The sequence below is a fragment of the Oryctolagus cuniculus genome, chromosome 19 (genome assembly GCF_964237555.1).
Source record: "Oryctolagus cuniculus chromosome 19, mOryCun1.1, whole genome shotgun sequence".
Taxonomy (NCBI): domain Eukaryota; kingdom Metazoa; phylum Chordata; class Mammalia; order Lagomorpha; family Leporidae; genus Oryctolagus; species Oryctolagus cuniculus.
The window spans coordinates 16,319,365-16,347,142 of NC_091450.1; the positions used below are offsets into that span (position 1 = coordinate 16,319,365).

At 49.4% G+C, this 27,778-nt stretch overlaps 1 protein-coding gene across 1 annotated transcript in view; it reads right to left on the reverse strand.

Annotated features, from left to right (window-relative positions):
- Positions 1-3,670: 3,670 nt before the first annotated feature.
- The window catches only part of HS3ST2 (heparan sulfate-glucosamine 3-sulfotransferase 2), a 105,668-nt gene continuing 81,560 nt past the window's right edge, over positions 3,671-27,778 (reverse strand). Inside the window, exon 2 of the mRNA XM_002711823.5 lies at positions 3,671-5,058. Coding sequence (XP_002711869.1) covers positions 4,440-5,058 — 619 coding nt within the window. The 3' untranslated portion in view covers positions 3,671-4,439. The remainder of the gene's footprint in view (positions 5,059-27,778) is intronic.

The window sequence follows — 27,778 nt, forward strand, 5'->3', positions numbered from 1 at the left end:
TATTCATTAAATAAAAGTTTAAAAAAAAAAAAGACAGCAGGGGCGGACACAGTGCAGACTCACATAGGACCCTCGCAGAGCCACAGAGAGAAGCAAACTTACCCAGACCCTTTGCAGGGTGGATGAGACAGACAGCCATCCTCAGTATCCACTCTCCCCTTCTGCTACAGAATTCCCCACTTTTAGCTGAGCCCCAAATCTCCCAAACTCAACATCACATCTCCCAGATTCCCTTGCCTCTCAGTGCGACCCAGGGACTGAGTTCCACCGAAGAGGTTGTGAGTGAAGTAGTACCTTTGCACAACCATAGGGGGCACCACTCACAGTGAAGAAGCCTCAGACGGAAGGGGTGTGTTCTTCCTGGGCTCTGGGGACAGTGAATGCATGAACAGACAATGGACAGACCACAGGGCAATGGAACTCTGACCCCCGACCCCTGCAGCACCTGGCCAGAACAGCCAGGGGTCCCTCAATGACTAGCAGCTTCCCCATTGCTCCCAGCTCAACAAAGAAAGTCAAGCAGACCCCAAACCAACTGCAGAAGAAGCCCCACTTCTAATTAGCCTGGCAGCAGCTTCCCTGCGCCAATGATCTCCCATCAGGGCACAGCAGAAGCCTTCTCTCTTCTCCACTACAGAGCTTTCCCACTCTTCTGCCTGCCTTTGAGCCTCTGCCAAGCACCAGACTCCCTGCCCTTGCAAGCGCTGAATCAATAGCCCTGCTTGTTCTCCTTTGGGTGGTCTCCATTTATTTCGACACTCCCTTCCTGCTGAGTGCAAGGCAGACGTGGGGTGAACCATCTGGAATTGCGAGCAGGAGAGAGCGAGGGTTCGCGTCTCTGGTGTCCCACCCTGGCTGTCAGTCGGAGAGACACACTTTGGTCTTCCACGGCATTGCTGCTTGGGGATTCTGCTTCAGCAATCTAAACACACACACACGCACACACACACACACACACCCCGAGGAGCCTCTTCAACTCAGATTGAATAGTCAAACTTCATCTATTTCAACTGTGCTAATTTGGATCCTGTGCAAGTCTGCCTTGGGCAGCCTGGGTGAAAGGGGCCATTTGCACTGGATTAAAAACCAGAGTTTGCTGAGCTTGTACTCCAGGTTTCACTCGCTTAAATCGGAATGTGGAAGGTACTTCAGCATCTTTCATTTGCATAGAATGATTAATACACTAATTACAAAAGACTCATACCTATTCATTAATAGGAGGAGACTACTTAGCCCAGGCAGTTGGAAAGGCTTGTAAACGCAGAGTACCCAGCCTGCAGTGATGCACTCAAAACCCCGAATCTGCACCAGTTCCCAGGAGTCTTCCCCATTTCACCAACTTTTTCCCGGGCGTTTCCTGTGTGTGCTCGTGGCCACCTCGTGGCCTGGGATTCCAAGACACCAGCTATTTTGGATGGGTGACCTAGAAGGGCTAATTAATCATGTCCAGGCACAGTCCATCGTTCTGGATGCCACAGGTGCAGGCCCTGGCGGCCAGGTGGTAACAACTCCCCTTTCCCTCCGTGTCACTTCTCCATCCCCATGGGGGGAGCACGGAGGGGCAGACTCCTGGGCCTGACTTCGGGACAGCTCCTGCCCAGGCATTTGACAACCTGGAAGGTGCTTGAGTTGGGGAGAAGGACTGGGACATAGAACTAATGTTTTTGACTTTTGTCCTCTATCTTTTCTTTTTTTAATAAAGATTTATTTATTTATTTGAAAGAGTTACATAGAGAGAGGAGAGGCAGAGAGAGAGAAAGAGAGAGAGAGAGAGAGAGAGAGAGAGAGAGAGAGAGGTGTCTTCCATCTGCTGGTTTACTCCCCATTTGGCCGCAACGGCCGGAGCTGTGCTGATCCAAAGCCAGGAGCCAGGAACTTCTTCCAGGCCTCCCACGTGGGTGCAGGGGCCCAAGGACTTGGGCCATCTTCTACTGCTTTCCCAGGCCACAGCAGAGAGCTGGACTGGAAGGGGAACAGCCGGGACTAGAACTGGCACCCATATGGGATGCCGGCACTTCAGGCCAGGGCGTTAACCCACTGTGCCACAGCACCGGCACCTTGTCCTCTAACCTTGTGAGATTCTGATTTCCAGACCTTTCACCCATGCCTGGCAGAGCAGACAACGGCAGAGAGGCCCTGAGAGCTTCCGCCATCTTCCCCAGCCACCTGCCAATGATGCAACCTGGAAACAGATCTCAGACATGTAGTTCCATGGACACCCTGGTCCACGCCCCCAAGGCCTCCCAGGAGCCATCCACCCACTCCTAAGTTCATCTATCAGACTTTTCCTGTGTGCTCACCAGGAGTGAGCAAGGCACAGTCTCTAGAACTCTAGAAGAGTTCATGGGCTCTGGTGGAGGCACACCTACCAAGGAATTATAATCTGGCGTGATTAAAGCTGTTACCGATTTATGTACAAACTACCAAATGAAGACAAACGGCAGGCAGATAGCTGAACCGGGGCCAGCTTCACACATAATAAGCAAGCGACACTTGTGTGAAGTCTTAGGGGGGACGTGGGATTCTATTTGCTGGAGATGACGTGGGAGTGTGAGAAGCATTCCAGGCAAGGGAGCATGGGCGAGGGCAGGGGGCCTGGAAGGAGTCCAGCCTGGGAGCAGAGGATGAGCGAGGAGAGGCAGGAGATGAGCCAGAGCCTGCAGACTGGGGTTATCATGGGCACCTCCTTAGAGCATCGGGGCTTTCTCTTGAGGCAGGATTGGAAACCCAGACGCCTAGCGGGCCACGTAGATGATGTAAACCAGGGCTCCGTGGGAGTCGGGACACTGGAGAAGCCCCAGGCAAGGGTAGCAGCCAAGAGTTGCCTAGCTGGAGTTCAGGCTCGGTATAGCCAGGTTTCCACCTGTTAAAAAAAAACAAGAAGCTTGGCCGGCGCTGCGGCTCACTAGGCTAATCCTCCGCCTTGCAGCTCCGGCACACCGGGTTCTAGTCCCGGTCGGGGCACCGGATTCTGTCCCGGTTGCCCCTCTTCCAGGCCAGCTCTCTGCTGTGGCCAGGGAGTGCAGTGGAGGATGGCCCAAGTCCTTGGGCCCTGCGCCCCATGGGAGACCAGGAGAAGTACCTGGCTCCTGCCATCAGATCAGCGTGGTGCGCTGGCTGCAGCGCTCTGGCCGCGGCGGCCATTGGAGGGTGAACCAACGGCAAAAAGGAAGACCTTTCTCTCTGTCTCTCTCTCTCACTGTCCACTCTGCCTGTCAAAAAAAAAAAAAAAAAAAACACAAACAAACAAACAAACAAAAAAAAAAACAAGAAGCTGGAGAACTATACACTTATGTGGGTGAGGCCAGTTTCTTAGCTGTTGGCACAGTGATTTCCCAACGTTATGCTGGCCAAGCACAAAGATATCGGATGTCCCTGGAGCCCTTGGGCCTTTAGTCTGACGCATCTAATCGCAGCCTCTGAGCCCGGAACTGGCAGGCAGACTGAACGTTCTGGAAAGGGGTCGTCCCCCCCCGCCCCCAGGTCGCCACGTGCTCTTTCTGCCCCCCATGTCTGCCAGCAAGAACCTCTTTCCCCACCTCTGCCCCCTGCTTCTCCCTGGGGGGCTGTGTCTGCACAAGACACGCCCATTTCCTGCCCCTGCCCCCACCGCACCCCCACCCCCAGCCAGCCGGCACCCAGAGGAACTGAAGGAATGAATGACTCGGGCTGCAGAGCCGGCTTCCAGACAAAAGCCCAGTCGTGTTTATTTCACAGGGACAAGCATGATTGGGCTGCATGCTGAACGTGAAAGCTCGCGTGAGGAAAGTACCCGTAACAGCAGAAGTAATTATGTGCTTTCGTCCACAGGGCCCGGGGGAGAGTCACAAAGTGTCTCTGAAAGCCAGTGTCCCTCAAGCTCAGCTGAGAAACCACTGGTTTGTCTTAGCCTCAGAGGGTCTGTCCCCCAGGAGTAGCCAGGGGCTTGCGTCCAGCCCTGCAATCTCTCAGTGAGCTGCTAGGATCCTAGGGGAGGATGAGGATGGCCTCCCAGCCCACCACCCAGGGCGACTGTGGGGGGGCCACTAAGCTCAGAGGGAAGGCAGGTGCCACTTGGAATCAACAACCCCACTCCTGGGTGGACAGGGACAGGGACAGACTGCTATGTGCACGGCAACAGAACAATCACCACTGAGAACACCTGTCACTCTTCTTAAAGCAACTCCCCAAGGCCTGGTAGGGGACAGAAGGGAGTAGGATTCTGGAGGCGACAGGTCAGGCCGGGAGCAGACCAGGTTTGCCTGGACAGACTGATGAGAGCTCGTGGCAGGGACCTCCCCCCTGGTCTCTTGGCCGTTACTGGCTTCCCAGTTCCAAGAGGATGGAACTCAAGGTGGGAGAGGGGGCTGGAGCCTGGGTTGGCTGGGGACAAGGATCACAGGCTCCGAGAGCCAATCTCCCAGAAGAGATGAGCCGGGGAGCCGGGGCATCCTGGTGGCTCACTCCCACCTGAAGTCCTGCCCGACTGTCTCATAAAATTTAATATTATAAGGTCTATAAAATTCCCGGAGCTGCTCTATCACTTCAGGATCGATCTGAACGTGAGCTCGCCCTTTCGATTTGCCCAGGCAACGGGGCAGCAGGCTGGACTCGGTTTTTTTCAGGCAAGGGAATCCTTTGGTCTTATTGAAATAGAAGTGCTTGTCCGTGATGAACCTCTTAATGCCCAGGAAGTCCTGGACGCGCCCCATCTCGCCGGCCGGGTCAGTGATGAGCCGCTCGCCGCTGACGAAGTGGATCTGAGCCAGCGGGAAGTACTGCAGCCAGCTCTGCAGGTGCAGCGCGTACATGCCGATGCGGATGGCGTTCCACGACACGTCCACCAGCCCCAGCGTGCGGTTGCGGAAGGAGAGGCCCTCGAAGGTAGGGATGTCCGGCTTCTTGGACAGCGTCTGGGTGTAGTCGGAGATGGCGCGGGTCACGGGGTTCCGCACCACCACGATGAGCTTGGTGTCCCGCGACATGTTGAAGATGCGGCGGGGGGCCTCTTGAGTGACGAAATAGCTGGGGGTCTTCTCCAGGGTGATCTGGGTGTCCAGGGTCCTGGGCATGAGGCTCCTGGGAAGGGGCCGGGGGAGGCACAAGCAATAAAATCATCAGGTCTCAGGTCTCCGGCACAATGACAGCATCTCCCTCCCCCGGTGACCCCTGGAGATTCCCTCGGCGGCATTTGGGGCTCTCCTGGTCAGGAACCCGCTTGAACTCTTTTTAACTCAAAAATATTCTGTAACAGGTTTGCTCTAAGACAGGAAACAACCTAAACACCCATCAGTACAGGTCACACAGATTGTGGAACAGTCAGTGAATGGATCTGTGTGTATGGATACGGAATGATGGAACGTTCCATCATATGGAATATGGAATGTCCAACACATAGTATTTGTGGGTTCTGTACTGGAGTAGTCAACCAGTCACCAATCAAAAAGAGGTTCTTTTTTTTTAAAAAGATTTATTTATTTATTTGAAAGTCAGAGTTACACAGAGAGAGGAGAGGCAGAGAGAGAGAGAGAGAGAGAGAGGTCTTCCATCCGCTGTTTCACTCCCCAATTGGCCGCAACAGCTAGAGCTGCGCCGATCCAAAGCCAGGAGCCAGGAGCTTCTTCCAGGTCTCCCAGGTGGGTGCAGAGGCCCAAGGACTTGTGCCATCTTCTACTGCTTTCCAGAGAGCTGGATCAGAAGAGGAGCAGCCAGGTCTCGAACCAGCGCCTCTACGGGATGCCGGCGCTTCAGGCCAGGGTGTTAACCCGCTGCACCATAGCACCGGCCCCCAAAAAGTTTTAAGTGACTGGTGTTGGGGTGCAGTGGGTTAAGCTGCTGCTGCTGCTGCCTGGTATCCATATCGGAGCATTGGTTTGAGTCCTGGCTGCTCCACTTTTGATCCAGCTCCCTGCTTATGCACCTGGGAAAGCAGCAAAAGAGGTCCCAAGTACTAGGGCACTTGCTAGCCACATAGGGGATCCAAATGGAGTTCCTGGCTCCTGCCCAGCCCTGCCTGTTGTAGCCATTTAGGGAGTGAACCAGTGGATGGAAGACTGATTTCTCTCTCTCCCTCTTTCTCACTCTCTCTTTCAAATAAATAAAACTTTTTTTTTTTTTTTTGACAGGCAGAGGGGACAGTGTGAGAGAGAGACAGAGAGAAAGGTCTTCCTTTGCCGTTGGTTCACCCTCCAATGGCCGCCGCGGCCAGAGCGCTGCGGCCGGCGCACCGCGCTGATCCAAAGCCAGGAGCCAGGTGCTTTTCCTGGTCTCCCATGGGGTGCAGGGCCCAAGCACTTGGGCCATCCTCCACTGCACTCCCTGGCCACAGCAGAGAGCTGGCCTGGAAGAGGGGCAACCGGGACAGGATCCGGCGTCCCGACTGGGACTGGAACCCAGTGTGCCGGCGCTGCAAGGCAGAGGATTAGCCTAGTGAGCTGCGGCGCCGGCCATAAATAAAACTTTAAAAACATTTTAAAAATAGTATCTGTGCTGAACATGTATAGACTTTTTATTTTTGTCATTGTTTCCGAAACAGCATTGCACAAGTGTTTACACAGCACTTACATGGTACCAGGCATTCTCAGTAGTGTGGAGCTGATTTACAGTCTATGGGCTTGGGCATTTGGCCCAGCAGTTAAGTAGCCGCTTCGGAAGGCTGCATCCCACATTGGAGTGTTTGACTGGAGTCCCAGCTCATCCCCTTCCCGCTAACGTGCACTCCAGAAGGCAGCAGATGACGGCTCGAATACTCGGGTCCCTTCCACCCACAGGGAGAGCTGAGTGGGTTTCCAGGACCCAGGCTTTAGCCTGGCCCAGCCCCAGCTGTTGTGGGCATTTACTTCCCACTGGGAAGTAAACCAGTGGGGATGGAAGATCTCTTTCTCTTCCAAATGAATAAAAATAACTAAACTTTTAAAAAGTAGCATGAGGGGCAGCGCTGTGGTGCAGCTGGTTAAAATCCCAGCCTGCAGCTGCAGCATCCCATATGGGCACTGGTTCGAATCCTGGATGCTCCACTTTCCATCCAGCTCCCTGCTAATATGCCTGGGAAAGCAGTAGACGATGGCCCAAGTCCTTGGGCCCCAGCACCCATGTGGGAGACCCAGAAGAAGCTCTTGGCTTTGGATCAGCTCAGCTCCAGCCATTGCAGCCATTTGGGGAGTGAACCAACAGATGGAAGACCTCTCTCTCTCTCTCTCTCTCTCTCTCTCTACCTCTCTCTGTAACTTCACCTTTCAAAAAATAAAATAAATTTTTTAAAAAATAGAATGATTTGATTCAGTTTAATTATTAAGTTCTCTATAGACAACCAGGATCCTGGTCAGCTCTCTTCAAACTCTCTCTCTTTCCCTCTCTCCCTTTCTGTGTGTTACTCTGCCTTTCAAGTAAATAAACAGCCTCCAAAAAATAGAACATTGGAGGACTGTGTAGATTCTATGTGACTACTGTGCCATCTTGTACAGAGGAACAGAGCATCTGTGAATTTTGGTGCCTGTGGGGTGTCCAGGAACCAATCCCTCAAGAATACCGAGGGACGATTGTATTTCTTTTATTTTTCTTAAATATTTTTTAAACATTGAATCGTCAACTTTATTTTATTTTTACTTGAATGGAAGAGAAAGAGAGAGAGAGAGAGAGAGAGCGAGCTCTTCCATCCACTGGGCCAGGCTGGAACCAGAAGCTGGTAACTCAATCCAGATCTTTCCAGTGTAAGGTAGGTTTCTAATACTCAAGTCATTGCTGTTGCCTACCCGGATGCTCATTAATGGGAAGCCGGGAATGGAGGCAGAGCCTGGACTCCAATCCAGGCAATCCAGCAGGGGATGCAGACACCCCCCACCCCCCCCCCCCCGCCAAGGCATCTTAGCCACTGCGCCAAATGTCTTCCTCTGATTGATTAGCTTTAAATGGGAAAGGGGCAAGATACAGCATGTATATGGTGGGAAGGATACACAAGAAACCAGTCTATGTAGTTGCTTCTGAGGGGAGAACTTGAGGCGGGTATAGAACTAGGAGATTAGAATCATTTTTTATTATATAACCTTTTATACAGCTTGAAAATGTTAATGTGTATTTTACATATTCAAAATCACAAGGAAGCCATTGAATATTGTTCTGGCAAACGATCTTTCTCCAGAGACATTAAGAAAACCTTCTCTTGGGGAGGGAAAAAAGTTTGTTTTGCAGGAACAGCAACTGTTTAGAAATGAGTTCTGACGTCTTCTGCAGCCTTTGTGTTGGCTTGCAGACGCCCAGAACCCCAGCCTGTTTGAGACCCCAGACAGAGCCAGGGAGCGCAGCCTCTCTCCGCCTGGTTTTCCATTTCTTGGCTGTGCTCACGGTTGTAAGGGATGCTGGTGGGAGGCGGTGACGTCTCCTTCCTGGTGGCAAATCTTTCAGGCCTTGACGGCTCTCAGTCCCTGTTTCTTAATAAAGGTCCATTTTTGTTTTTAACCCTTAAACTAGTGTGTGTGTGTGTGTGTGTGTGTGTATGTGAGTGTGTGTGTTGCCTGCCCATTAGAGCTACATGAGGAACTTTTAAAACTTTTGAATCAATTTGAGAGGCAGAGAGAGAGAGAGTGAGAGAGAAAGAGAGAAAGAGAGAAAGAGAGAGAGAGAGAGAGAGAGAGAGAGCGCATGAGCTCCAGCTACTGGTTCACTCCTCTAAGCAACAGCCTGGACTGGGCAGAGTCAAAGCCTGGAGTTGAGAACTCAATCCAGGTCTCCCAAGTGGGAGCAGGAACCCAAGTCACTTGAGGCATCGCCACTGCCTCCCAGGGTCAGCCAGGATGATCTCTAATGAGGAATCCTTCCAACCTTTCACCCTTTCTGATTCTTTCTATTTTTTTTTAATTTTATTTATTTGAAAGGCAGAAATACAGAGAGAGGGAGCCATGGGAATGGGGAGAGAAACAGAGAGAGTCAGAGACCTTCCATCCACTGGACCACTCCCCAAATGGCCACAACGGCCAGGGCTAGGCCAGGCCAAAGCTAGAGACCTGGAACTGTGTTTGAGTTTCCTGCATCGTGGACAGGGGCCCAAGCACTTGGGCCGTCTGCAGCTGCTTCCCCAAGCATATTAGCACAGCGCTGGATTGGAAGAGGAGCAGCCGCAACTCAAAATCATGCTCATATGGGATGGCAGCACCACAGGCAGCGTCTTCAACTGCTGCACCACAATGCTGGCCCCCGTCTTTTCTAATTCTATCCCTGCGCTATCAAACAGTAGTGGAGAAAATCGCTGACCCTCACAAACGAATTCTGTACGTATTTATTAATTCTAGCTTTATCTGAGCCCTCAGCACTGCTCATTAATCTTTATATTTTTCTTTCCAGGCCCTCCCACCCTTCTTCATGGTAAATGTTCCAGATTATCACCATGAGCTCCCAACCTTACTCCGACTACCCACCCTTGACACACAACTCATCTCTATTATACTAGAAAGATGCGAGCTGACACACCCAGCTCCTTCAACCATCCTCTCCTCCATCTTGAAACTGGTCCTTGCGCCATCCTGAATTCCTCCTGCTAAGTCTTAGAGACCAAGGCATGTGGGGGGCGCATCTGCCCACCTGTATCATTTCCCTTCCCCCACTACCTTTGCTGAAAACCCTTCCACTAGACCCTTGAACTTCCAAATTCACTGTCACACTGAAATGATACAATTGATAATTTGCTTCCGTGCCCAAGGTCTACATGGGCCATAGTGGGTTGAAAGCTTTAGTAGTATTTATTAGTACTGAGTAGGTCAGTATTTTTATTAGGATATCATTATAAGCAAACAATCACAAGTGCACCTGAGTAGAATTCTTTGATTCGGTTTTCATAGAAATCTGGCTCTACTGCTTTATGACCTTGGCACACATTATAATTAGGAGTCGGACTTAATGATGAGAGTGGATGGAACTCCATATGTTTGTTTAAGGATTTTCACTCTATGGGGTTATTGATGTAAAAGTCTTCCCCAAGACAAAGAACTTTTCACTTGACCAGCCCTTACACAGATTTCTTTGCAATGTTCTGTAATACGTGCAAGAATACCCACAGAGGAATGCAAGATGTATCGATTCCTGAGCTTATTTTACTATAGAGCATGAACTTTTGTCCAGAGGACCAATTCACCCCTCTCTCTGCTACCAGTTTGGAAAATTCTGATCCATTCTAGAGATTTCCAGAGTGTCACATCATTCTCCCCACCTACGCACCCAAATGAAACTCCGCCCTTCTAATTGGTATATCAGTTGCAAAACCAAACGACAACCACTAAGGAAGATAGAAGAACCAGACATAAAATCCCATCACTGAAGTCATATCATGACCTCAAATTTCTCTATCCCGCCAAAGAAAACCCTTGCATATTTACTTCTCCTTAGGTCGCTGGAATGTAGTACTGGAAGCCTGGGATGATAACATGCAAAGACTGTGCAGATGAAGTGAGTTTTAAAACTTAATGGAAAAATGGAATTAAAAGATAAGTGTATTTCAGTGGAGAAAAATTGAAACTCCATGTATATAATGGGGTGTTGAAAACATTCATGAAGAATGTGTATTATAAAAAACCTATGCATGGACTAAAAATATTTTTGTAGGGTCTGGTGCTGTGGTATAATGGGCTAAGCCTCTGCCTGCAGCACCAGTATCCCCTATGGATGCCAGTTCAAGTCCCGGCTGCTCTTCTTCGATTCAGCTCTCTGCTATGGCCTGGGAAAGCAGTGGAAGATGGCCCAAGTGCTTGGGTCCCTGCACCCATGTGGGAGATCCAGAAGAAACTCCTGGCTTCAGATTGGCCCAGCTCTGATTGTTGCGGCCATTTGGGGAGTTAACCATTGGATGGAAGACCTTTCTTTGTCTCTCTCTCTATCTGTAACTCTGCCTTTCAAATAAATAAAATCTTAAAAAGAAATTTAAACATCTTTTAATTCACATTTTTCATGAACTTTCAAAAAGTTTCATTTATTTATTTGAAAGCAGAAAAGCAGAGAGAGGGAGAGATGGATCTTCCATGTGCTGGTTCACGTCCCAAATGCCTGCAACAGTTAGGACTGGGACAGGCTGAATCCAGGAGCCCAGACCCCCATTGGAGGCTCCAAGTGGGAGGCAGGGGCTCAAGCCCTTGAGCCATCATCTGCTGCCTTCCACTGTGAGCATGAGCAGGAAACTGGATCAGAAGCAGAGCAGCCAGGACTCAAACGGCACTCTCACCCGCCCTTGCACGGACTTCCTGAAGTTCCCACGTTCACCGCCCTGCTCCATGCACAGAGGTGGGGAATGCACTGGCCTCTGCCTCGAGGCTCACCTTCCTTCATGTCGCTGTCCACATTTTACTTGCTTGTTTCCAGTGGCTAACAAGCAGCTGACCGTTCCTCTCAGCCTGTAACTCTCTTAAGTGTCTGTCTCCTTCCTCTTCTCTAACTCAGCAACAGTGACTGAGTGATCTAACCCGCACGGATGGGGCTCACCTCCCGTCTGCTTTTTCAACTCACTTTCCAACAGTTTTCCCTACACTGGGTAACAACCTCCGAGTGTTTCCTGGAGGAACTACCACTCCCTCTTTGGAGGAAATGTTGATAGGCTGATGGAAGTAAAGCCAGTAAGCGCCCGACTTTATGACAAAAGGACTGAACAGGTGTCAAAAACACTGACAATGAGGCTCCTCCAGCCAGAGGCAGGAGCTGCAAGGGATTCCCCATCAGTTTCTGGCACACAATCCCTTCGTCAATGCTGGTTCTTGGCCTTTCCTGGACATGGTTCCTTGGCTTTCTGTGGATTCTGTGAGGGCTAAACAACTTTCCAATACAGTACTGGTATTTTAAGTTAGGCAGAGTTGATTTCTGTCGCTTGCAACCCAAGAATTCTAGTATCTCATTTGCTATGTGGCTGTTTCTCGTCCTCTGAGGATGCTACACTCATCTCACTTAATGATAAACTCCCTGAGGGCGCAGCAGGCTGTGTCTCAGATGCAGCTCTGTCTCCAGAGTCTACCAGAGTCTACGGCACAAAGTCTCCATTAACATTTTTAAGTTCTAACTGAAGCCAATGACCTGTCCAATCCAATTACGCTCCAAAGCCCTGCATCCCCTTTGCAAACCCCCAACTTTCTCCAAATCAATCTAGATAATTCCCAGTGGCCGATCTCGTTCTCTTCTCATTCATGATCCTACCGGATGATCCCATTGCTTCCTCAGCCTTTAACCACCACCTGGGAAGTGCTGACTCACAAGCCATAACCGCAGCTCCCACGATAACGTCCTATGTTCTAGCCCAGAGTGTCCGACTCTCCGTAACCTGGACACCTCACATCAGCAATCAACTCACCAATTTCTTCCGCAAACTCATACTAATCCCATTGTGTGTTCATGATTGGCTCCGTGTCCACCTTTATCATGAGCAATACGGACATGTGGCGCATTCATTTCATCCACCTCGCACAATTTCTGGCACACAGTAGGTGCTCAATAAGTGGATCAGAGATCCAGTGTCCGAGCTAGGTGCTTGCTTAGGAGTTCTTGAGTCTGCAGAGGTTCTTGATGTGGGTTTATGGAGCTGGGCCCTTCCCTGGTTTCCCAGCCTTGGGCCAAGGAAAGATTTGGCAGATAATCCTGGAGGGAGCTTTTCTGTTGATTGCAAGATTTTGTCATGGCCCTGGCTCACTGACCGGGGAGAGCCCCAGCTCTGCTTCCACCAGAACCTCCACATTCAGGACGGAGAAGGAGATTTAAAGGAACACACATCATTCCAGTTCAGCTTTGCTATCTGCCCAAAGCCCTGCAGTGTGGCTGGAAGACGGAGGCGGGTGAAATCAGCCTGTAAGCTGGGATCATTTCAGGGCTTTTGGAGCAAGGCAAATGTCTGGGTCTCATGTCAGACTCATGAGATCAGAATGTCTGGGCCTGAGGCCCTGGTACTGCAATTCTGAGGCTCCCTGGATGTTGGCTGGCATTTGGAGCAGCAGTTAGGATGCTGTTTGGGATGCTCGCATCCCGTATCAGAGCGGCTGGGTTCAAGTTCTGACTCCGTTTCCAACTCCATCTTCCTGCCTGTGTACACCCTGGGAGGCAGCAGGCTATGGCTCAAGCAGTTGGGTCCCTGTCACCCACATGGAAGACCTGGATGGAGTGCTGGGCTCCTGGCTTCAGCCTGGACCAGCTCAGCTGTTGCTGGTATTAGGGGAGTAAATCAGTAGATCAAAGATTTCTCTCTTTCTCTCCTCTCTCTCTCTCTCTCTCTCTCTCACACACACACAAACAAATAAAATGCTCCTTGGGTGAGAACACTGTTGCAGACTGCGTATTTTTTAGCACTATATTCTTTCACATAATTTCTCATGGATATCAACCAGGGTGCACCTTAGGGAAAAAAGTGCCCATGCCTCTCCTCTGTACACTCCTGTTTAATGGGTTTACAGTGGCGTCTACTTAACACATGCATGCTAATATAATTAATTATCTACGTATATGATTTTACAGATAGAGAGCGAGCAAGCTCCCATCCGCTGGTTTACTCCCCAGATGCCCACAGGGGCCAGGGCTGAGCAAGGAGCCAAGGCCAAAGCTTAGAGCCAAGAACCCAATCCAGGTCTCCCTTGTAGGTGGCAGAAACCCAACTACTGGCACCGTCACTGCTGCCTCTCAGGTCTGCATTAGTAGGAAGCTGGAATCAGGAGCCAGAGCCGGGTAGCAAACTCAGGTGCTCTGATGTGGAATGAGGGCATATTACCCAGCATCTTAACTGCACGGATAAAACATTACTATCTGATATTATACGTGTGTGTGTGTGTGTGTGTGTGTGTGTGTGTGTATCTATCTATCTATCTATCTATCTATCTATCTATCTATCTATCATCTACCTATCTATCTACATGGTGGCTGTCCCTCCCTGCCCCCAGTGGATTGTAAACTCCAAGATGAAGGGGGTGGTCTCTCTTGTTTGCTGCTACATTCTCAGCTCCGAGAAGAGAGCTGGCACTCAACAGAGTTTCAGAACATACTTGTCAGAAAAAGAAAAATAGAGATAAGACTCTAATCTGGGAGCAAGGAGACAGATCCTATTGTGTGTACAGGTGGAGGTGTGTCTCTCTTTCCCATCCCCAAAGTCTATATCTTATCACTCTAAGTGGGAAATCGGATTACCAGAAAGAGAGAACAAATCCGAATACTCTCTGGGCATCCCAAGGCTCACTGAAGAGAGAGCAATTATACAAGGTATTTCCGCATGTTCATGGACTAACTAAGTTAAAAGAGCATGAGGATTTTCCACGAACTTTGTGAGGTCCCCTCGTATCTTTGACCCTCTGGTTCACACAGGGCCATGCTGGGCGTGTGTCTGCATGTGGCAGCATGTCTGGTGGCCTGTCACTGGAAACTCACACAGCTGGCACACTTGCAATGATTATAGGATGATCTGGAAGATTTCATTTGCTGCTAAATTTGCCCACTCTGCGTATATGCTGAGTGTTGGGGCATCTTTCTTTTCTTTTCTTTTCTTTTTGACAGGCAGAGTTAGACAGTGAAGGAGAGAGAGAGAAAGGTCTTCCTCACGTTGGTTCACCCCCCAGATGGCCGCTACAGCCGGTGCGCAGCGCTGATCTGAAGCCAGGAGCCAGGTGCTTCCTCCTGGTCTCCCATGCAGGTGCAGGGCCCAAGGAGCTGGGCCATCCTCCACTGCCTTCCTGGGCCACAGCAGAGAGCTGGACTGGAAGAGGAGCAAGCGGGACAGAACTGGTGCCCCAACCGGGACTAGAAACCGGAGTGCCGGCGCTGCAGGCGGAGGATTAGCCTAGTGAGCCATGGCGCTGGCCAGGGGCATCTTTCCTAACTGCGCGTGCATGAGCTTGTGCCCACTCTTGGTGATGACAAGGACTTCCCCTCTTGCATGCTTATTTTCCCTAAGGGAAACATAACCACCTTCCTTTGCTTGCGGAGCCGTGGTTTTGGAAACGATTCCCCATGTTCTCTTTATTGGCTGCAAATAAATGACTTTGTGTGACAATGACTTCAGGTGGAGGTTTTGCTTTCTACTCCGCAAGAAGTGGACCCACGACTTGGGTGGGTAACATCCATCCCCCCAGGCGAGGGGCTGCACCTGAGCTCAGCTTCCCTAAGAACTGGGGCAGGAAGAGGCCTTGCCTGAACCTGGTTCCCATCGCTCCTCCAGGCCCCCAGTTGCTGGGAAGCTTTTCCAGATAACTCCTGTAAACAGCTGGCACCTAAACTCAATCATTATCCCCGACGAGCAAGGCTGCTCATCCCTGCACTGTGAGAGAAGCTGATGGTGGTGTAGGTAGGAGCAGTCTCCCTTCCCTGGGGTACACACCCCTCGAAGGGCCCTCAGTGTGGAGGTGAGAGGACAGGGCAGCCCTATCTTCCTGCCTCTTTGGTGACCTTGGCTTGCAGGTGTCCCCCAGGAAAGCCCATTCTTTCATGTTTACCTTGTGCACTGTGGGCTTTGTCCTGAGTCTTGCTGTGTGACAGGTGGAGTTGACAAAGGAAAGGACCCTCTGGGCATGGTACGAGGGGGCTTCAAAAAGCCCGTGGAAAGTGGAATTAAAGATAAGCTTGCTGCTGGTGCCCCAAAACCAAACCAAACCAAACCAAAACAACAACAAAACAAAGTCATGCACAGTTTTCTAATGTGTACCTGCCATGAGCTTTTTGAAGACTCCTTGTATTTTTGGACTGCACTTTTTTTTTGCATCAAAATAAACTTATCTATTTAAAATATTTATATTTTTGCTTATTTGAGAGGGGGAGAGAGAGAGAGAGAAAGAGAGAGCAAGCAAGCTGCCACCCCATTGATTCACTTCCCACATGCCTGTGAGCCAGGAACTCCGTCCAGGTCTCCCCCATGGGAGGCAGGGACCCAGCAACTTGAGCCCTTGCTGCTGCCTGCCAGGTGTGCATTAGCAAGGAGCCGGAGTCAGGAGGCTGGAGCCAGGACTCCAATCCGGGCACTTTGGTACAAGGTGCACTGGTGTCTCAGCTGGAGGCTTTACTCTAGGCCAAATGCTTGCCCTTCAAGTTACCTTTCAATTTTCTTTGTCCATGAATATCTTGAAGTCTTCTTGCTACTTTCATGACTGGTTATGTGTACAGGATTTGGAACCAAAGAGTCGGGAGTTTGAGTCCTGCCTCCTGCTAGTCGTGGAAGGGCAGGTAGCAGACAGCAGCCCCTGGTCATGGGGTAGAAACCAGCTGGTCGTTGGCATTCCTTGTGCAGTGTCTGCAAGCCAAGGACTGTTCTAAGCTCTGTGTGAGAACCGTCTCATGCGTCTTCACAGCAACCCTACAAGTGGGCACTTTCGCTGTTCCTGGTTTGGGGAGGAGAAAACTAGGACACAGAGAACTAAAGTAAATCAGCAAAGCAACACAGACGCTCACAGAGTCTGGATTCGAGTGTGATTCTAGCACTGGAAGGAAACGTGAGAATATAAAGATTCAACTTGGCACAAGGACAGCCTTTCTAGGCATGAGACAGAAATCATGAAGGGGAAGATTGAAAAGTTAAGGCGACATAAAAAAGTCTCTGCGATGGAAAAATACCATAAATAAAAGGAAAATGACTAATTGGAAAAATACTTGCAGCATGGATGCCACAGACCCAAAGTAATGAGTTCATGGTTTTTTGTTTTTTTGTTTTTTTGTTTTTTTTTTTTTTGGAAGTCTTTATATATTATTTTCTGGACTTCTTGCAAATCAGTTAGTGGTAGAGAAAAAGGACATAGACCATGGGGGAAGAGTCAGTAGAAAAAGATCTACAGAGAATAAACAGAAGGGAAGACATTCAGTGTTTCTCAAAATGCAAACTAAAGCCAGGATGCCATAATACCACTCACCTACAGGGTTGGCACCTGTGTTTAAAGATTGTAACAGTTATTATGTGCAAGATGAACCAATACTCTTCTACTATTGGTAGGAGGGTAAATCAGCATTACATATTATCTAAAAAACACACAGCCCTTTAAACCAGCAATTCCCCTTCTGGAAATGTATTTGCACACGTGTGTGAAGACACATGTGCAAGGCTGTTTGTTGCAGCGTTTATGGAAGAAACAGAGAGGCATCTATGAAAGACACCTGGTCTCTCTCCATGTCATTCCCCTCTTCCCGCAGGGGAGCTGCCAGCCAGGAACTACATTTCCCAGCACCCCCTGCACCCAGGTAAGGGCAGTGTAGTGCGCTAGTATAGGCTACACAGGAAGCAATGCAGATGTGTGCTGTTCTCTGTCTTTTCTGGTCCACCAGCTGAATGCAGGGGCATCTGTGACCTTAGAATGGGGCAGGCCCAACAGGTCACGGAAGGGGCATGGAAGACCACCCACAACTAAGAAACAACCCTTGGACTGACTGCGGGGGAGGGGGAACCAGAAAGAAAGTTTTTTTCCTAGGGCTGGTTTGCAACAGTAGTTACCATGAAGCTAACCATGGAAATATTGTTTATAATCTAAAAAGACCAGGACCAAGGCACCATGTAGGTGGCTGGTTAAATAAACTACAAGGAGGCCATACAATAGATGATGATGTGACTGGTAAAAAACAAGGCAGATATAAACACTGACACAGAAAGGAGTCCAGGATATATTATTAAGTGGAAGAAAAGCAAGATGCAGGACAGAAAGTTTAATATGATCCTATTTACATACATGTATTTACACACATGCACGCATGTGCTAGTGGGTATGTGCCTGAGCCTTCTCAAAAGGATACACAGTGAACTAAGGCCACCCAGGGAACTGGTAACAGGGCTGGCCTCTGGGGGACCGTGCAGAGCCTGGGATGGATTGTAATGCACAATGGAACTTCTCCACCTTTCGCTTGCTGCAATCATTGGAATTTTTTGTCCCTTTGCCATGAGCATGCATTCACTGTCTTTTAAAAAAAGCTAGCTAATATTTTTATGTATAGGCTAAAAATAAAAAAATTAAACCAGATTATCTAATGCAAAAGCTATTTTTACAAGCCTCCATTGATGTTCTTCGGGAAGAGGAGAGCTGCTGTCGTGGGGGGAGGGAGAGGAAGCTTGTTCCCAGCGTCTGAGGTGTGGGTGGGAGGCGAGGGCGCGGGGGCTGGGGCTGGAGAGCTCCTTCCCCGGGAAGCTTGCTGCGGAAGCGGGCAGGGAGACGCACGCTGGGTGCCGAGTGCATGCTGGGTGTCGAGTCGAGTGCACGCTTTTGCTGCTGCCTGTACGGCTCTGAGAACTTTCCAGGCCACTGGACCTCAATGTCTTGGGTTCCTCCTGTGGCTGAGCATAAGGACAGGATGGGGACCACTCCGGCTGTCTTTCCTTTCTCAGTCTGGGTGCAGCTTCTTGGCCTCCCTCCCTTTCTCCTGGAAGTCGTGACCTTAAGCCAGTGCTTGGACACTTGTGGTAGCTGTGTGCCTTGGAGCAACATAGATTCTGATTCTGTTGGTCTAGGAAGCAGCCTACAAGCCTGCCTCTCTGACGGGCTCCACGAGGATGCTGGCCTGCTGGTCCCTGGCTCACACTCTGAGGGGCAAGGTCTTCCTGCAGGCAGCACTGGCCTCAGCGGCACACAGCAAGAGTTCAGCGAAGGTTCGCTGCCTTGAACAGGATCATCTAACTGATGCTGGGTGAGGGACCGCGGATTTGAATCCAGGACACTGGGATTCGAGTCTGAGAATTTCCACATAGGGTCCCTCACCTGCCTCGAGTCGGGGATGATGGTGCTGACCTCGCCTGCAGCTGTGAGTGAGCCCTCAGAGAGAGAAACACGGCAGAGTTCCCCAGAAGCCACGAAGCACTGCGCCCACCCACTAGTGGGCTCCTCTTCCTCTACGTGGCCTCCCCCCACCCAAGTCTTCCTCATTTTCATGATGCAGGTCATCTGTCCCGTGGATCTCCTTTATGCCCCAGCCAGAACTCCGGAGAGCAAGCCCAGTGGCTCCACTTCCTCGCTTCACATTCAGCCTGGTTCCCAGCCTGTTTGCCTCTGAAGCAGCCGTCTCCAAGCAAACACAGAAAGCCAATCTCGCCTTTTGTCCCAGTCTGTTTTTTTTTTTTTTAAGATTTATTTTATTTATTTGAAAGACAGAGTTACAGAGAAAGGTAGAGACAGAGAGAGAGGTCTTCCTTCTGCTGGTTCGCTCCCCAGTTGGCTGCAACGGCCAGAGCTGTGCCGATCCGAAGCCAGGAGCCAGGAGCTTCCTCCGGGTTTCCCACGTGGGTGCAGGGGCCCAAGGACTTGGGCCATCCTCAACTGCTATCCCAGGCCATAGCAGAGAGCTGGATTGGAAGAGAAGCAGCCAGGACTAGAACCTGCGCCCATATGGGATGCTGGCGCTTCAGGTCAGGGCTTTAACCTGCTGCACCGCATCGGCCTCTGGTCCTGGTCTTTTTTTCTGTGGCATCTGAGGCATCTGTCCACTCCCCACTTCTTTACTTTTGATTTTACTTATTTGAAAGGCAAAGGGTAGATGCAGAAGACAGAAAGAGCTCTTCCACCTGCTGGCTCACTCTCCAGATACCTGCAACAGCCAGGGCTGGGCCAGGCCACAGCCAGGAGCCAGGAGCTAAATCTGGGTCTGCCACAGGGGTGGCGTCACCACTGCCTCCCAGGGTGCAGGAAGCTGGAGTCGGGCGCAGAGCTGGGACTGGAACCATGGCCTCCTCAGTGGCATCGTCAGTGCTGTGCCACATGTTGCCTTCCTTCTTCTCCTTCTCCTTCTCCTTCTCCTCCTCCTCCTCCTCTCCCCTCCTCCCCTTCCCCCTCCCCCTCATCTTCCTTCTTCTTCTTTTTTGACAGGCAGAGTTAGACAGTGAGAGAGAGACAGAGAGAAAGGTCTTCCTTCCATTGGTTCAACCCCCCAATGGCCACTATGGCCGGTGCTGCACCGATCGAGGCCAGGAGCCAGGTGCTTCCTCCTGGTCTCCCATGCAGGTGCAGGGCTCAAGCACTTGGGCCATCCTCCACTGCCTTCCGAGGCCACAGTAGAGAGCTGGACTGGAAGAGGAGCAACCAGGACAGAACCTGCGCCCCAACCGGGACTAGAACCTGGGGTGCCAGCACCACAGGCAAAGGATTAGCCTAGTGAGCCGTGGCGCCGGCCATCCCACTTCCTACTTCTTGAGAGCTGTTTCTCTTTGGCCTTGAGAATCATCTCTTGGTCGCCATATATATTTTTCCCCTTGGCCTACGATTTATCTTCTTGTCTCCATTAGTGGCCCCAGCATTCACCAGTTGCCCCGGCAATACCCACATCCCAGGAGAGCCTGACTTCCATTTCTCTACACCTGCTGCCGGAGAATGCCTGAGCTGGCGGGATGGCTCCACGGCAGTAGCTGATGGCCAGCACCGCTGGCAGGTCTGCCATGTTACTCTGGCCACCTGGTTCTCCTGCCCTGCACATTGACCAACTCAGACCTCTCCCGTTCTCTGCAGATGACCAACACTGCCTGTTCCTGCCACTGTCAGCAGAGAAGCTCACTTCCAACTCTACAGAGAATACAGAAAGCCTTAGAACCGAGGGGCCAGTGCTGTGGCATAATGGATAAAGTCGCCACCTGCAGTGCCGGCATCCCATATGAGCTGCTCCACTTCTGATCCAGCTCTCTGCTATGGCCTGGGAGAGCAGTGGAGGATGGCCCAAGTGCTTGAGCCCCTGCACCTGCATGGGAGATCTGGAAGAAGCTCCTGGCTCCTGGCTTTGGATCAGCACAGCTCCGGCCGTTGCGACAAATTGGGGAGTGAAGCAGTGGGTGGAAGATCTCTCTCTCTCTCTCTCTCTCTCTCTCTCTCTGTCTCTCCTTCTCTCTCTGTGTAACTTTGACTTTCAAATAAATAAACACATCTTTAAAAAAAAAATAAGGCGTGCAAAGGTTGAACGTGTGAAAAGGAAACCTACTGGCAACCTAATGCGCACCCCCCCTCCCCGAACTGAATATGCTCACCAGTCTGTCAAGCACATGAAATTTTCCACACTGGCCAGCACTAGGCTGGCCGAAGATGGAGCGTCCCAGCTGAGTGGGCTTCTGATGCCAGCCCCTGGTCTGAGCACCTTCACCTCCACAGTACCTTGTCCACAAAACTCTTTTCCACTGCTACCGTGTGCACCTAGAGCCAGCTCCTCTAAGGACCAGCCCCTACCAGTTCTGAATGCTTCCCAGGCACTTGCAAAGTCTCCAACCACGATGCCTGGATGAGTTAATGAATTTATTTTTAAAAACCAAGCTTTACAATCTCCAGAGTTCCCAGGGGTATTGAGGATTTTGTTGAGCTGAGTTCCACAAGCCTACCCCACTTCCAACAGCACAGCAGTGCCCTCTAGTGGAAGGTGATCCCACTGCAGCTGTTGGAGAGAACACTTCAACCTGTTGGCTCCTGAGAAAAACGAATGAGCGATAGGAGGTCCTTTCTGCTTTGTCTCTCGAAAGTTGTCATTGTATAAGAGTAAGTTAAAAGCAATGGTTGCAAAGAGTCCCGGGGGTTGGCATTCAGATCACGCAGAGAGCAAGAAGAGAAGTGGAAAGTGCATATGAGCATGCCCTGAAAAGCCATTTATTCAAGTATCACCCAGGCCTGGAATGCGCCCAAAGCCACATGCATGGTTGTTAGGTCACCAATACTTCTGCCTATGGGATACAAATCCACATACTTGTTTGGGCTTTAGCTCAGCGTGTCAGATCTGGAATGCATTCAAGAATCCCAGCAAGATAAACCAGCAGGCATGCTCGAAGCCCCTAGTCCTCTCCTGTCTCTAGGACTCTGCTCTTTGCATCTGGAATGCCTGGGCCTGACTCTTCCCATCTGGAATGCCTGGCCCTCCTTTCGATGTCAGATCGAAAGCCACCGCTCTCAACTGTCACTCACCAGACTCCATGGTTTCTTTCCCTCATGGCTCAAAGCACAATCTGTAATCATCTTGTACATCTGTTTGTTTGTTTATTTTTTGTCGTTCCCCCAAGTCAGTCTGTTGACAGGGAGGGGGTGATGCCTGCCTCGCTGGCTGTGGCATCTCAGTCCCTGTCACTGTGCCACCTCATCACAGGCAGGCGTGAGAGGGTGAATCACACCCACCAAATATTTTGCTTGTAAAATGAATAAGAGGGGAGGGGATCAAAGCCTAAATCAGGAAGACACAGGCTCCTGCAGGGAATGTGGCAGCCTAAGATCTGCAGAAAGGATATCCCAGAGCATTGACTTAGTGCCTGTGGTGCACAAGTGCTTCATGGATGACATGCAGTTTTGCAGTTACGTGTTTAATATATTTTAGAAAACCGAAACTAGGACATCCCTTTTATTGAACAGATTTTATCACTTAGAATGAGACTTGAATACACAGTGAAGGTAGAAAATCTGAACAGGTCTAAAACAAATACTTAATAAATAATAGCACAAATGGTGGTACTGGTAAAAAGACTGCCCTGCAGTGACTAACATGGGGGAGCCTCTGTCTCAAAACAATGTTGGGGGGTTAGTGTCACAGGGCAATGAGTTAAGCTGCTGCTTGTGATCCAGCATCCCATATGAGTGCCGGTTTGAGCCCTGGCTGCTTCATTTCCAATCCAGTTTCCTGCTAACGCACCTGTGAAAAGCGCAGGTGCCCAAGTACTTGGGCTCCTGTCACCTCCCTGGGGGACCAGGATAGAGTTGCTGGCTTCTTGCTGGCCCATCTCTGGTTGTTGCAGCCATTTGGGTAATGAACCAGCAGATGGAAGTGCTCTCTCTCTCTCTCTCTCTCTCCCTCTCCCTCTTTCTCTCTTTGCTGCATGAACTTTTTTTTTTTTTTGACAGGCAGAGTGGACAGTGAGAGAGAGAGACAGAGAGAAAGGTCTTCCTTTGCCGTTGGTTCACCCTCCAATGGCCGCCGCGGCCTGCGCGCTGCGGCCGGCGCACCGCGCTGATCCGATGGCAGGAGCCAGGAGCCAGGTGCTTTTCCTGGTCTCCCATGGGGTGCAGGGCCCAAGCACATGGGCCATCCTCCACTGCACTCCCTGGCCACAGCAGAGGGCTGGCCTGGAAGAGGGGCAACCGGGACAGAATCCGGCGCCCCGACCGGGACTAGAACCCAGTGTGCTGGCGCCGCTAGGCGGAGGATTAGCCTAGTGAGCTGCGGCGCCGGCCTTGCATGAACTTCTAAATACATATTTTTTTAAAAAAAGACCCCAATGTTGGTACAGCCCAAGGGAATCCAAGCTATGATAATGTGGCTATACATTCATTCAATAAACAATAAATAAGCATCTTTTTTTTTTGTCTGAGGTCACACCTGTAAATGAAGCAGAGGCAGCAGTTGCTCTCCCAGGGCCTCTGGTTTGGTACAGGAGACAATGGGAAAATGGAAAACACTTCATTGAAGCCGTGAAGAGGGAGAGCAAGTGAAATGGTGGAACCCTGTAGGGGTCAAGAGGTGAGCATGGGCTGAGATGAAAAGACACTAGGATGACCCGAGAAGTAGGATAAGAATGGGGTGTGACCGAGCGAAGACAGCGCTACAGAGTCTCAAATGCATGGTTACACCACACCACCACATGAAGAGCTGGGGAGAGCAGAATTAGTGAGGCAGAATTTACAATTCAAAACAAACTTGAACCCGGTTTTAGATTTTTACAGTAAAGGTCTCCAAGAGAACTGAGATGAGAGAGAAGGAGACACAGAAGGGATAGTTACAGGCAAGGTGTACTTTGCTGATGTTATTGAAGAAGAAATCCAAAACAAATTGGACAGAACAATAGGCTGAGATTTCATGAATGAGATTTCCAGATGCATTGATGGTTATGATGTGGGCAGAATGAGATGCCACAGACGGCGAGGAAGGCATCACCCTTCCTGAGGATGTCAACAGACTGACTCGGGGGAAAGGCACCCACACCCATGAATCCATCCATCCATCCACCCACCCATCCATCCACCCACCTATCCATCACCCATCCAAACATCCATCCACACATCCATCCATCCAAACATCTACCCACAGATCCATACATCCACCCATCCATCCACCCACCCACTCATCCATCCATCCATCCACAGATCCATCCATCCATCCATCCATCCATCCACAGATCCATCCATCCACACATCCACCCATCTACCCACTCATCCACCCATCCATCCATCCATCCATCCACCCACCCACACATTTGCCCATCCATGCAACCACCCATCCATCATCCATACACGAATGTACCAGAGATAATACTTTACATGGTGGGTAAAGTATAAAAGTTCTAAGAGTATTACAGGTACCCAGGATGGAGAAAGCAAACAAAACAGTTTTTCTACACATTCAAGGCAGACAAGGGCTTTGAAGCAGCACTGAGTGCTAGAAAAACAGAGATTACCATTTGCAGAATTTTTCATAAGAAAAAAGTTGTGACTGCCAATACTTATTTAGCCAGTTTACTGTGAAGGTGAAAGAAAAGCATTCTAAGCATGCAACATTTTGGAAAACATTGTGTCTTGATCTCTCAATTGCCTGAGTGCTGGTGTGAAAGAGCTCAGGAATGCGGAATTGCAATTAAAAGGACAGTGATTGGGGTAAAACAGAGCACGAGCCCCAACCAGCAATGCTTTCAGTGCCCAGTAACAGCATTATTAATTTAAAGTGATACAAAATTAATTGATAAATCAAATCCAAAAATCCCAGGTTACATGGACAAAAACTGAAAAGCTGTCCACAGAGGAAGACATGGAGGGAAGGAGAGGAGGAAAAGGACAGACGTTCCCTGCTCCCCGTGGCTTCGCCTTCTGAGGTTTCAGTTACTTGTACTCAACTGTGAGACAAAAGCATTTATTGAAAAATCATAGATGGGGCTGGCACTGTGGTGTAGAGAGGGTAAAGCTGCCACCTGCAGTGCCGGCATCCCATGTGGGCACTGGTTCAAGTCCCAGCTGCTCCGCTTCTGATCCAGCTCTCTGCTATGGCCTGGGAAGGCAGCAAGAAATGGCCCAAGTCCTTGGGCCCCTGCACCCACGGGGGAGACCCGGAAGAGGATCCTGGCTCCCAGCTTCGGAAAGGTGCAGCTCCGGCTGTTGCAGCCAATTGGGGAGTGAACCAGCAGATGGAAGACCTCTCTCTCTCTCTCTCTCTCTCTCTCTCTCTCTTTCTGCCTCTCCTTTTCTCTCTGTGTAGCTCTGACTTTCAAATAAATAAATAAATCTTTAAAAAAATCATAGAAATAAGGCTGGTGCCGCGGCTCACTAGGCTAATCCTCCGCTTGCGGCGCCAGCACCCCGGGTTCTAGTCCCGGTTGGGGTGCTGGTTCTGTCCCAGTTGCTCCTCTTCCAGTCCAGCTCTCTGCTGTGGCCCAGGAAGGCAGTGGAGGATGGCCCAAGTGCTTGGGCCCTGTACCCACATGGGAGACCAGGAGGAAGTGCCTGGCTCCTGGCTTTGGATCAGCCGTAGTGGCCATTTTGGGGGTGAACCAATGGAAGGAAGACCTTTCTCTCCGTCTCTCTCTCTCACTGTCTAACTCTGCCTGTCAAAAAAAAATCATATAAATAAACAGCCCATGAGGTTGAAATAACTTTTATTATGGTATTATGCTACAACTTTCCTCTTTTATTATTAGTTACTGTTGTTAATCTCTTACTGTACCTCTTATGGAAATTAAATGTAACATAGTTCTATATGTATAGAAAAAGCATATTATACATAGGGCTCAGTACTATCTACAATTTCAGGCATTGACTGTGGGGGCGGGGGTCACGCATCATCTTCCCACAGATAAGTGGGGACTACTGTGCACAGACTCTATCCTAAAAAAGGCTGTCTACTCACTGACTTCATTAGGAGAACGGAAAGTGAAGGATTAAAAACAAGACACAGATCTCCCAAATGCTGCAAAATATAAAATCAAAATGCTGGTCATACAACAAAAGTGATAGGGTAGAAAAGCAGCAGAAAAAAAAAAAACAGCAAAACTTTGAGAGCATGATGATAAAAGTATAGAAGATGGATTGTACTACTATTTTAAAAATCATTGGAAATAGTCCAAACAACTAATTTTTTGAAATGACAACAATAAGAATTGCTCGTCCTAAAATCAAGCCCAGTCTAGGACCAGCTCTTGTCACGATGGTTAAGATGCTACTCGGGTGCCTGCACCTCCTATTTGGAACGCCTGGTTCAAGTCCTGGCTCTGCTTCTGATTCCAGCTTCTTGCTAACATGCACCCTGAAACCTGGCAGATGATGGCTCGAGTACTTGGGTCCCTGCCACCCATGTGGGAGACCTAGATTGAGTTCTGGGCTCTGGCTTCATCTTAAGTCAGCCTTGGCTGCTACAAGCATTTGTAGAGTGAACCATGGGATAGAAGACCTTTGTCTGGCTTTCAAATAAATAAGTAAATCTTAAAACAAAAGTAAAGTGGAGGTAGACCTGCCAGAAGCTGGCAAACAGGTGGATCAACTCCAACTAACAAGTGGAGGATCCATCTCCCAAAAACTAACCAGTCAAGGTGGTGCATCCTACTTATGAAAAGCAAAGCTATAAGCCCCATAGAGATCAATACCATTCCATGGCATCTCGAGCTATAATTCAGTGCAGAAATAGGTCAAAGGAAAAAAAAAATGATCATCTCAACCGATTCTGAAATGGCACTTAGTAAATTTGACATCCATTACTAATTAAGAAAAAATAACCTTGAAAAGGCAGGAAGGCTGCATCTTTTGCATGAAATGGAGCATCCATCTCAACCCCAGGCACTAGCTATTGAAGGATGAAATAACATCAACAGCTAAGTTATTGAGAGCCTGTGTCAGACATAGCTCTGCATGCTTTTACATGAGTTCTCTCATTTAAACCTTACCACAATGTCACCAGGCAGGTATTCCTATGGCTTTAAAGCCTTATTATTCACTTAAAGGACTTGGGCACAGAGAAGCAACCTTCCCAAGGACCATAGTGAAGTCACGATATAAACTCAAGAGTTTTGTCTCCCATGCCTGTCCACCTTATCTCCAGGCTATGAGGCTCATGAAAGCCAAGTAGGACAAGGATGCCCACGAATGCAGTCAATAGCTAGTATTGTTCTATAGCTTATGGACAACTCCATTAGAACTGTAACGAATGGAGAGATGGGAGATTCTAATATTAGCAAGACATCAATTTTCCTACAATTAATTTACAAATCAAATGCAATTCCAATCCAAATACCAAAAGGATTTTAAAAAGTGAATTTGACATAATAATTACAAAGTTTCTATGGGACTCATAAATTAATAAAAAGAGCCAATGCATTTTGCTACAAGGAAGAGTGAGGGGGGAAATCGCAATATCCCATATCAGTATACATTATAAAGTTGTAGTAATTCAGACGGTGTGGTTCTGGCTCAGGAACAGGTAAGTGGATTAACAGAACAAACTGCAGAATCAGAAACTCACACCAGCACAGTGAGGTTGGAAAACAACATGATCAGGATGGCATTTCAAATTATTTGGGAATTATGGATTATTTGGACTTTGCTGGGATAACTATTTAATAAGTTCAGGGGAAATGGAATTAATTTTTCTCACTCACACCCTATTCCAATGTTAAACTAAGAGGGATGAGATGCAAAACAGCATGGTACTGGTACAGAAACAGATGGATAGACCAATGGAACAGAATAGAAACACCAGAAATCAATCCAAACATCTACAGCCAACTTATATTTGATCAAGGGCCTAAAACCAATTCCTGGAGCAAGGACAGTCTATTCAACAAATGGTTCTGGGAAAACTGGATTTCCACATGCAGAAGCATGAAGCAAGACCTCTACCTTACACCTTACACAAAAAAACACTCAACATGGTTTAAAGATCTAAATCTATGACCTGACACCATCAAATTATTAGAGAA